This window comes from Microcaecilia unicolor, chromosome 5 (genome assembly GCF_901765095.1).
Source record: "Microcaecilia unicolor chromosome 5, aMicUni1.1, whole genome shotgun sequence".
Taxonomy (NCBI): Eukaryota; Metazoa; Chordata; class Amphibia; order Gymnophiona; family Siphonopidae; genus Microcaecilia; species Microcaecilia unicolor.
In genome coordinates, this window is record NC_044035.1 from 171,622,333 (window position 1) to 171,633,352 (window position 11,020).

The 11,020-nt window shown below is 43.3% G+C and overlaps 1 protein-coding gene across 2 annotated transcripts in view; it reads right to left on the minus strand.

The window, feature by feature from the left end:
• Positions 1-10,247, minus strand: part of SLC38A7 (solute carrier family 38 member 7) — an 86,773-nt gene extending 76,526 nt beyond the window's left edge. The window contains exons 1-2 of one of the 2 annotated variants that reach the window (XM_030203595.1): positions 10,079-10,247; positions 7,507-8,004 (exon numbers count right to left, since the gene is read on the minus strand). In XM_030203595.1, coding sequence (XP_030059455.1) covers positions 7,507-7,761 — 255 coding nt within the window. In that variant the 5' untranslated portion in view covers positions 7,762-8,004; positions 10,079-10,247. The other variant, XM_030203596.1, reaches the window with a different exon arrangement.
• Positions 10,248-11,020: the final 773 nt, after the last annotated feature.

The window sequence follows — 11,020 nt, forward strand, 5'->3', positions numbered from 1 at the left end:
TTCAAAAATTACAGTTTTCCAGGATCTGGCAAGAGCAACACTTCAGAAGAGGAGAGACTTCCGGGACCTCACCAAATATCTGCAGAAGTGCGGGTACCACTATCAATGGTTCCACCTGTTTGGATTGTTATTCACTGTAGCGGGCCAGTCACGGAGGGTCCACACTCTGATAGAGGCGTGGAAAGCCCTTCGAGATGCAGTGTACAGGGACGACCAAGGGAGGTGCTTGGCAGTGAGGGGCCTTCTTTTTGGCCAGGAGGTCACTATCATAAATTTGTATGCGCCCAATTCAGGTTAAGGGGAGTTTTTAAGGGGAATAACTGAAGCTCTGTTGCAATTTTGGAAAGGAATGGTGATACGTGGAGAAGACTTCAACCTCTACCTCACAGACCTAGACCATTCTAAAGGAAGCAGTGGACTTACAGGCATACTTTCAAAGCACTTAGCCTTCCAAAGTTCCATAGAAACCTATGGAACTTTGGAAGGCTAAGTGCTTTAAAAATATGCCTCTTAGTATATTAAATAGCAAGCGGATGAAGTCCCTGGCCTCAAGCTTGGATTTAGTAGATGTTTGGTGTTTACAGCATCCTGGCCAAAGATCCTATTCTTTTTACTCCTATGCTCAATCTACTTATACCAGAATAGATATGATATGGGGTAGCCGCCAATTATGGGGGCACATATTGGATTCTATGATAGAAAATATTACTCTCTCTGATCATGCCCCGGTAGACATAATATTGGGAGGCTTGGAGGATGAGAGATGCCAGTCATTTTGGAGATTCAATGAAGGCCTTCTGGGCAATAAGAAGGTGTATAATGAGCTTCGGAATGTTATTCGCAGATTATTTGGTGTTAAATGATATAGAAGTGTCTGAAGGTATATTATGGGATGCCCTAAAGGCGGTTATTCGGGGCCATTTAATTAAATGGGGAGACAGAAAAAAAGAGAAAGGGAAAGTAAGGAATTAGAGTTGAGAACACAGCTGGTCAGTTTAGAGTGCCTCCATCAAGAAGGGAGGTCTGACGAGGTGTTATCACGGTTGAGAAATTGTCATCTGGAACTGCCTAAGTTACAGGTTGAATGTGTAGAATATATGAGGAGATTAACCCAACAGAAGTTTTTTGAGTTTGGAAATAAATCAGGCAGGATGCTTGCTAATTCCTACGAAACGGCAGCAGCTAAATACTATTACTAAAATCAAGGGCTTGGGGGATGTCTTGTATTATCAGGACAAGGATATTCGTGCGCAGTTTACTCAGTTTTATCAAGCATTGTATAGCGCAGGGGAAAGGGTGGATGCCACTTTGATTCATGAATTTTTACAGGGACTTGAATTACCAACATTGACTAGTGAAGAATGTGAACAATTAGAAGCACCTTTTCAATTAGAAGAGCTTGTGACAGCTGTTAAGGGCCTCAAAGGGGAAAAGGCCCCGGGATTAGATGATTTCTCAGCAAAGTTTTACAAAATATTTGTAGGGGAAGTGGGTCCTTTGTTGCAAAGGATTGGAAATGCCTGCTTTAGTGGTCAGCCACTCCCAATGAGAATGCATGAAGTGGGAATATCTGTGATATTGAAGCCGGGACGTGACCCAGCGCTTTGTGGTTTCTATCACCCAATTTCTTTGCTGAATTTAGATGTAAAAATTTTGTCCAAGGTCTTGGCGGACAGGTTGGAGCGGGTACTCCCTCGCTTGGTACATACAGATCAATCGGTGTTTGTGGCGGGCAAGCAAGTAGCAGATAACATTAGATATACTTTGCACATTATGTGGGAGGCGCGGGGGGGGGGGGGGGGGGGGAAGAGATCCCCGTGGCTTTTTTGAGCACCAATGCCGAGAAGGCCTTTGAAAGGGTGGAGTGGCCATATTTGTGACAAGTGTTGCAATGTATGGGGCTGGGACGGGGATTCTTGGGCTGGCTAGACCGTTTATATCAGAACCCGGTGGCAAGACTTAAGATTACTACTACTATGGAGGGTATTCTTCTGCTTTCTCGATCGAGAGGGGTACTAGGCAGGGGTGCCCATTGTCACTCTTGCTTTTCGCCCTTTTTATTGAACCCCTAGCCCAGAGGGTTAGGCAGTTGGGAGTGGAAAACATGAAAAAGGATCTGCAGAAGCTAGAAGAATGGTCTAAGGTTTGGCAATTAAAATTCAATGCGAAGAAATGCAAAGTGATGCACTTAAGTACATAAGTACATAAGTAGTGCCATACTGGGAAAGACCAAAGGTCCATCTAGCCCAGCATCCTGTCACCGACAGTGGCCAATCCAGGTCAAGGGCACCTGGCACGCTCCCCAAACGTAAAAACATTCCAGACAAGTTATACCTAAAAATGAGGAATTTTTCCAGTCCATTTAATAGCGGTCTATGGACTTGTCCTTTAGGAATCTATCTAACCCCTTTTTAAACTCCGTCAAGCTAACCGCCCGTACCACGTTCTCCGGCAATGAATTCCAGAGTCTAATTACACGTTGGGGTGTAGAAATCCACGGGAGACGTATGTGTTAGGCAGGGAGAGTCTGATATGTACGGACAGGGAGAGGGATCTTGGGGTGATAGTATCTGAAGATCTGAAGGCGACGAAACAGTGTGACAAGGCAGTGGCCGTAGCTAGAAAGTTGCTAGGCTGTATAGAGAGAGGTGTGACCAGCAGAAGAAGAGAGGTTTTAATGCCTCTGTGTAAGTCGTTGGTGAGGCCCCGCCTGGAGTATTGTGTTCAGTTTTGGAGGCCGTACCTTGCTAAGGATGTAAAAAGAATTGAAGCGGTGCAAAGAAAAACTACGAGAATGGTATGGGATTTGCATTACAAGACGTATGAGGAGAGACTTGATGACCTGAACATGTATACCCTGGAGGAAAGGAGAAACAGGGGTGATATGATACAGACGTTCAAATATTTGAAAGGTATTAATCCGCAAAATAAACCTTTTCCGTAGATGGGAAGGCAGTAGAACTAGAGGACATGAAATGAGATTGAAGGGGGGCAGACTCAAGAAAAATGTCAGGAAGTATTTTTTCACGGAGAGAGTGGTGGATATTTGGAATGTCCTCCCGCGGGAGGTGGTGGAGATGAAAACGTTAACAGAATTCAAAAATGCGTGGGATAAACATAAAGGAATCCTGTTCAGAAGGAATGGATCCTCAGAAGCTTAGCCGAGATTGGGTGGCAGAGCCGGTGGGGGGAGGTGGGGCAGACTTCTACGGTCTGTGCCCAGAAATTGTGAGCAACAAATCAAGGTCAGGTATACACAAAAAGTAGCACATATGAATTTATCTTGTTGGGCAGACTGGATGTGCCGTAATGGCACATGCTGAGCACCAACTCGATAGCAGCACTCAGACGTGCCTAAGTTGTGCAGGTCTTTTTCTGCTGTCATCTACTATGTTACTATTAAAAGGAGTTCCAGCGAGGGGTAGTGAACATAAGCTTGCTCTTTTTGCAGATGATATTTTGTTTTATATGAGAACACGTCTTACTCTTCCAGTACTAATGCGGGAGCTAAATTTTAGCAGGTTATCTGGCTTTAAGATAAATTATGACAAATCAGAATTTATGGATATCTCAGTCACCAAAAGGGTGCTAGATTCTTTGGTTCAGGCGTTCCCCTTTAGGCATATCCGAGAACACTTTAAGTATCTCAGGATCCAGATACCTCATGATATCTCCCAATTATATAATTTGAAGTTCGTTCCCTTGTTCCAGCGGCTTCGTAAAGATCTGGCAGGTTGGAATGGTAGGTGGTTATCCTGGTTGGGTCATATTACAGCTATAGGAATGAATATCTTACCACGATTGCTATTTTTGTTTCAAACTTTACCGATTTCGATCCCCAAATCGGGACTTGTGCACTTTCAGTGTGATTTATCTTTTTTTTTTTAATGGGGAGGGAAAACACCGAGATTACATAGAAAAGTGCTGTGGCGGTCGGTGGAGATGCGGGGGACGTGGAGTTTCAAATCTGCTTTGGTACTACTGGGCGGCTTAATTAAAGCTGATTACAGCTTGGAGCCAAGAGACATGCACTGTTGTACCTAATATGGACCAGGTATATGTATGGGATTATGATCTGAGGGCGGTTTTATGGGCCTCTCTGTCCTCCAAGACTTACAGTCAGCTTTCAGAAAATCCATTTGTTAAGCACCTTCTGATACTGTGGTGTTTTCTTCGCTCTAGATTTGGGAGGTCAGGGAAGTCTTCCTCCTATGCACATATCAGATCAGACCTAGGGTTTACAGTGGAATTTAGGCATTCCGTATTTAAAAGATGGTCTACCCAAGGTCTAGTTTGCTTTAGAGATTTTATGGATGTGGGTGAAATGAGACCTTTTGCGGAAATACGGGAGAAGTATGATATTCCTGAGACTGAGCTCTTCTATTACTTACAGGTTAAGCATTATATCTCCCAGCAGAGATGGTTGAGGGATGACCCAGATGAGCATGAGCATTTTGAAAATGTTTGGGTTTCAATGGAAAAAATAAAGGGAACTATCTCTATTCTTTATAAATTTATAAGGGGAGTAAGCTTCCAAAAGTTTACATATATGAAGCAATGGGAACAGAATCTTAATGTGGAACTTACTGAGCATGAATGGAAAGCTATATTTTTGGAAGTTAAGGCGGCCTTAGTATGTGTACTTTTGAAAGAAAATGCATACAAAGTATTAACATGATGGTATTACACTCCTGCAAAATTACATTATCTTTCATACGACCGCAGGAAAAAGAAGGCGATAGTGCCGTTGTACAAGTCTCTAGTGAGGCCCCATTTGGAGTACAGCGTGCAGTTCTGGAGACCGCACCTACGGAAAGATATAAACAGGATTGGAGTCGGTCCAGAGGGCGGCTACAAAATTAGTAAGCGGTCTTGAACACAAAAATTATAGGGACAGGCTTATGAACCTCAACATGTATATGCTGGGAGAGAGGAGACATGATAGAGATATTTAAATATAGGAAGAGAGCCTTTTTCAAATGGAGAGCTCTGGAATGAGGAGGCACATGACAAAGTTAAGAGGGGATAGGCTTAGGAGTAATCTAAGGAAGTACTATCTCACAGAAAGGGTGGTGGAGGCGTGGAATGGCCTCCCGGTGGAGGTTGTGGAGTCGAGGACTGTGCCAGAATTTAAAAAAGCATGTAATAAGCATGTAGGATCGCTTAGGAACAGGAAGAATTAGGGGTTACAGAGAATGGGCTGACTGGATGGGTCATATGGCCTTTATCTGCCGTCATGTTTCTATGTTGGCGGTGTGACAAGGAAGTGGGAACATTCTTGCATATTTGGTGGTCCTGTGATCGGGTCCAACCCTTTTGGGAGGCAGTTGTTGGTAAGATTGATACCCATTCGGGTAAACCCTTTTCTTGTGACCCGAAATGGTGCCTGTTGGGTTTGGGCAACAGGCGGGGCCTGAAATGGCAGAGACGTTTTAAAAGAATGTGTTTGACAGCGGCTAAGAATGTCATTGCTAACCACTGGAAACTATCAGTGGGACTGACTGGATTTTAAAGTTCTCTTTGGTTGGGGAGTTGGAACGACTTACAGACAAGAGATTGGGACTCTATGAACCTGCTTCTGAACTATGGACATGCTTTGCTGCATTAACTCAACATTCCTAAGGGGAAAATATTGAGGGAGGGGAGGGGGGGGGGAGATAATTGCTCAGGGGGGGTGGCTGGGTAATTCTGAGAGGTTGCGGTTTGGAATTTCAATACTTTCATTGTATGTTTGATAGACCAATTGTGCTTAGTTGTAATGAGCATATTATGTTTGTGACTATTATAACCTTAATAAAAATTTAACGTAAAAAAAAAAAAAATGGTTTGCCACCCCAATTCTTGTTTCAGAATGGCACCGCCCTTCTTTTACCCACTGCTTCCTCTGCGATGTGCAGCAGTGGCAACAAAGCAAAGAGAAGCCACGGGGCCTTCTATTATGCTGACACTGTTACACACTACTCCTGGAGGAGTTCTGCGCAAAAAAATTCAAAATTCTGCACACAAAATTTGCAAATTCTGAAAAATTCTGCGCGTTTTTCACATAGCATCCACCTCTATTCCAGTCCCCCTCCCTCCCTGCACCCAACCATCACTCCAGCTGCATCGGTAGTACCAAATTGAGGCAGGAAAAAACTTAGCTCTTTTCTGCCTGTTGCCATTGCTCTGAGCTGGTGCCACCGGTTCTTCAAAATGGCTGCCAAGATTTCTTACGGCAGCCTCACAAGATAGTCTCAATAGCCATTTTGAAGAACTGGCGGTGGCACCAGCCCAGAGCAGCAGCGGGCAAGAGAGAGTGTGGTTCTTTCCTACCCCCAAAGAGACCACTAGACCACCAGGGCGTGTTAAGGTAGGCCCAGGGAGGGCCAGCCTTTCTTTACCGTGGTCCCTGTTCCCAGTGTGGTACTAACGCGGTTGTACCATGTAATTTTAAAAAAATTCCCCATTACTGCCTCTCAAAGTGTGCTGTGGACAAGCTGCTGCATACAAAGGAGCAGGAGGAGGTCCTACCCCTGATGCAATGTAAGCTCTCATCACGCGATTGGCCAGATCAACTGATTCTGCACGAAAAAGGATAAATTCTGCATGGCATTCTGCGCAAATTCTGTGCTGCGCAGTCATGCAGAATTCCGGTAGGAGTAACACACTCTGCTGGTGCCAATTCCAGTCCCGCCCTCAAAAGCAGAAGGGATTTCAAAGGGAAGCAGACTGGCACCGGCTTAACCTTTAAAAGTTTCTGCAAACAGCTTATCTCCTGATGCGACATAAGGTGAAACAAGGCACCTACCCTTGTTGGGGATTGTCAATTTGGGATCTGTGCATGTTATGCAATCGAGGGCCCTGTGGGTTTTTTTTCCTAATCATCAGCTGAAGCGTTAGCTTCTCTATTTAAGATTGGTGGATCAAGCAGTACAGATAAGGAGTGCAGCACTGCATTACAGCGGAGGAAATCACTACAGACTCAGCGGGATACACTGACTTATCAAGGTAAGTTTCCCCTATTTTTTGTTTATAAGCATGCTTGTATAGCCCATTTAAGCCATTTATTAGGAACTATTTTTGAAGATACATGATGTTTAAATGTGAATGGAAGTAGTGGGGATTTCTGGGGAACATTTTTCTCCTTATATGAGGGTTGTTTTTTTTTTTTTTTTTTTACTCCAATTTATGAAACCAATGATAGGACTGGCACTCCGTTAAGGATAGCAGGTAGTAATTAATGCATGCCACTATCGGGAGGCGTTAAGGTTTCAATCTGTAAGAATATTTATCCTGCGAACACCACTGTAGGTCACTAGCAAATTATACTATTTTGCTATTCTATTGATTTTGTATAAAACAAGTAAAACTAACCTATTTGGTGAACTGACCTCAAAGAAAACTACTCTAAGGACAGGGAGAAAATTCAGACTGATTAATCCACAACTGAAGGCTGCACTAATTAATTCAGGAGTAGAAAAAATAGCTTATGAAAACTCTCTGGTGACAGATATCATAACTGCTTACCATCTGTAGAGCCATGCCAGCCACTACCCCTCCTGCAGTGCTGAAAGCTGCTGGGAAGTTGAGCAGTCCAGCGCCAAGGGCTGCATTCACCACAATAAAGATAGCACCAATTGTGGAAGTGGCAGCCTGTGACATGCTACCCTTCAGCTCGATGTCCACATTAGGGCTCTGCAAGAGCCTGGCTCGCTCCCCAGCATCTGGGCACCAATCCCAGTCTCCATAGTCAGTATTGATGGCAGTGTTGTTTTTGGCCATTTTCAGACACTGTTCTGGGGCACTGACACCACTTTTACCTCGAGAACAGTTCTTCCCAGTCTTATTTCATAGATGAGTCTCATTCATACCAAATATCACCTCCTTCCAGGGATGCATATCATCATCACCATAGCCAAGGACGTTCAGTTCAATTAAACACAAATGCTTTCGGGGCTTAGTGTTCAGTTATAGACAGTCTTCTTAGGATCTCTTGGAATGGCATTTGGCTTAATTTCTCTAATCCTGAGAGAAGAAAAGGGTGAAAACAAGAGATACAATGAGTAGAAAGGCACAGAGTCAATAAGATACAATACAGAGAAGGCAGGTCCATTCAAATGATCTCAGGAACCACTTCAGATCTTATGAGTCTAAGAAAGAAATGGCCATGAACACACTCTTCTGTTGCTGGATGGAGGGTTAAACAACAGCTTTTCCAGGCACTAACCAGTGTTGCCAAACTCGCTTATTTCCAATGAGTTTGGGCGCTTTTTTTTTTTTAATTCACGGGTAGCTTGTTTTTGGTCCTTTTTTCTTTTAACTCACTTTTTTTTTTTCTTTTTCCTACTAGCGGGAAATAAGCAAGGTTGGCAACTCACTTCACTCTCTTTGACGCTGTGATGTGATCAGGGCCCACCCCTCTCCCCCATGTGGAAACAGGAAAGTACAGTTAAACACATCAGGCTGCATGCAGTGAGTAAGAGAGTTGTGAGTGAGTAGGAAGGGAACCTGTCCCGGAAACACAGGGTCAGTCAGGGTGAATGATGGGCAGGGAGCAGGAGCAGCTGAAGGAGTCCAGCAGCAAACAAGCGAGTACCCATGGCTCCCTCTTAGGCCTGGGAAGTACATGTCTCTTATGCGCTCCTTAGAGGATTACATGGCGCAATAAAGTCAGATTCAATAGAACAACAACAGTAACAATAAAAATCCCCAAACAACCAAAACTGTCTGAAGGCTGCTGGGAAGTATTTGAGGATGAGGAAGCTCTCTCACCCATGACAGAGAGAGAGAGCACAGCTTCACTGCTCTGCCCTGGAGAGAATGGGCAATGGGTGCTCTAATTTTTGTTATACCTGAATAATAGGCCTGAACTAAAAGACAGTGCTACACAGTCATTTAATCTGTTTACAGCATTGGCTGAAAATCTGGTCCTTGGTTTTCATGACTAGTGAAACTGTTGCCAGGTCATGTTTTGAAATTTGTTAAAATAATGTCTAATTGATATTAGGTGCTCCTTGTTGGCAGTAACATGTTTTTACACTAGAAAGCTTTTAGGAGCATGGAGATATTAGGGATGACAAAATTTGTGCCAAATGACGGCCCAAGTGTGTACTAATGGGAAAGAGTGTGCAAATAGTGCACTCTCTTTAAGAACATGCAGTCAATAAATTTGAGTTATGTTCCTACATATATGTTTTAAAGTTAAAAAGAGTGTTTTAGCCCATGATTACACTTCACTGTATGTAGAAAAAATTTGAGCTTATTTTTGAACTGATATCACTTGTTTTGGGCTTGGTTTTTTTTTTTTTTTTTTTTAAGCTAAAGGTGCTCGTTTTTCCATGACTACCTGGCAACACTGTTTTAACCCCCCCCCCCCCCCCCCCCGTTTACTAAGCAGCTAACCCTGCTGCAGATAACTGAGTTAATCTTTAGTAAAAGACCTCCAAAGTGAATGGGCTGCGTCGGCATTTGTGTGGCTTAGAAACAAGGGGGGGGGGGGGGGGGAAGAGAAATTTCCTTTGAGAGAAAAGTCCAATTCGTTTCTAGAAACTCAGAAGCCTGAACTTATTCTAAAGCTAAAATGAGAAAACCAGAACAAGAAATCTTTTTTAGATTTTTTTTGTTTTTGGAAGCGAGTGATCATAAAAGCTAAACAAACGCATTAGGCTACAATTTACAAAAATCACGTGAATCCATTCAAAGGTAAAGTCTATGTAGTATTATAATAAATTATAGAAGCACGTGAACCAAAGAAACCAAGTCACATGATATGTCACAGTCACATACATTCGGCGACGGCTGCCCTCACACTCTCATGTATTCGGGGATCGGGGGGAGCCAATCTCCACTCCCCGTGGGGTAAAAGGCGGATATAGTGGGATCCCCCCAACGTTGTAATTACCAGATCCCGAGGGTCCCGCAGATCTGGCTTTTACACAGTCCCTCCCCTCCCCCTGCCATCTCTTCTCTCTTTCGCCCTTCCCGATCCAACATTTCTCCCTGTTCGCGATCCAGCACCTCTCATTGAACCCCCCCTCATCAAACCCATACCAGAGATCACCCACCACCAGTCGTGTGGCCAAGGAGGAGGTTTGCTTACCTGCAGCTTTCCTTCTCGGGTGCCTCATCCTAACAACTTCCCTCTCCCATCTATCGAATGCGCCGGAAACAGGAAATTGAATCGGAGGAGAGCAGGAGTCAGACGCTAAAGGGAAAGCCGCGGGGTTTGTTGCGGACGATCGTAAAAGACAACTTCATTGGAAGCCAAAAATTATTAGAAACAAGGACATAGGTTCACTTCGTCTCCTGTTTTATCCAATCTAGTCTATTGTATGAGCTGAAGCCAGTAGGCGGAGCTTGCCGCGGGTTTAGTACACCCAAAACAATAGTAAACGCTATTGACAACAATAGCAAAAGATTTTTTAGCAATAAGGGGCTGCCTATGCGTAGTCCATCTTTAGTTCAAATATTTTTATTGAATTTCTGAAAACATATTCAAACAAAAATAAACAAACAATAAACTTTCGCATACAGGTACCAATACAAATAAGTGGAAGTTTTACTGATGAATTTCGAGTTACGTTGGTTTACTTAATCTTGTGATTTGCAAAATTGGACAACCTGATCCCATGTCTGGATAAACATATGCATGAGGTTATTACGCTCTGCAATTATTTTTTCATATTTAAAAATCATGCAAACATTGGCCCACCAAAAGCAATAAGAAACTAGTTTATGATTTTTCCAATTCTTAACGATAGTGCCTTTTTTATTGGACATAACTTAATACATTTCTTGATTAGCTTTCGAAGGTTGCCCTTCTTCGTCCGATCTGACGAAGAAGGGCAACCTTCGAAAGCTAATCAAGAAATGTATTAAGTTATGTCCAATAAAAAAGGTATCATCTTATTTTCTTTTCCATGTTTTATTTTGTTTGATTTCTATTGATAACCTTAAGAGTGGACTAACACGGCTACCACACTCCTCTACTTAACGATAGTGGAGATTGCTATGGCCACAAATGTGTCAAAGAGTTTGTAAT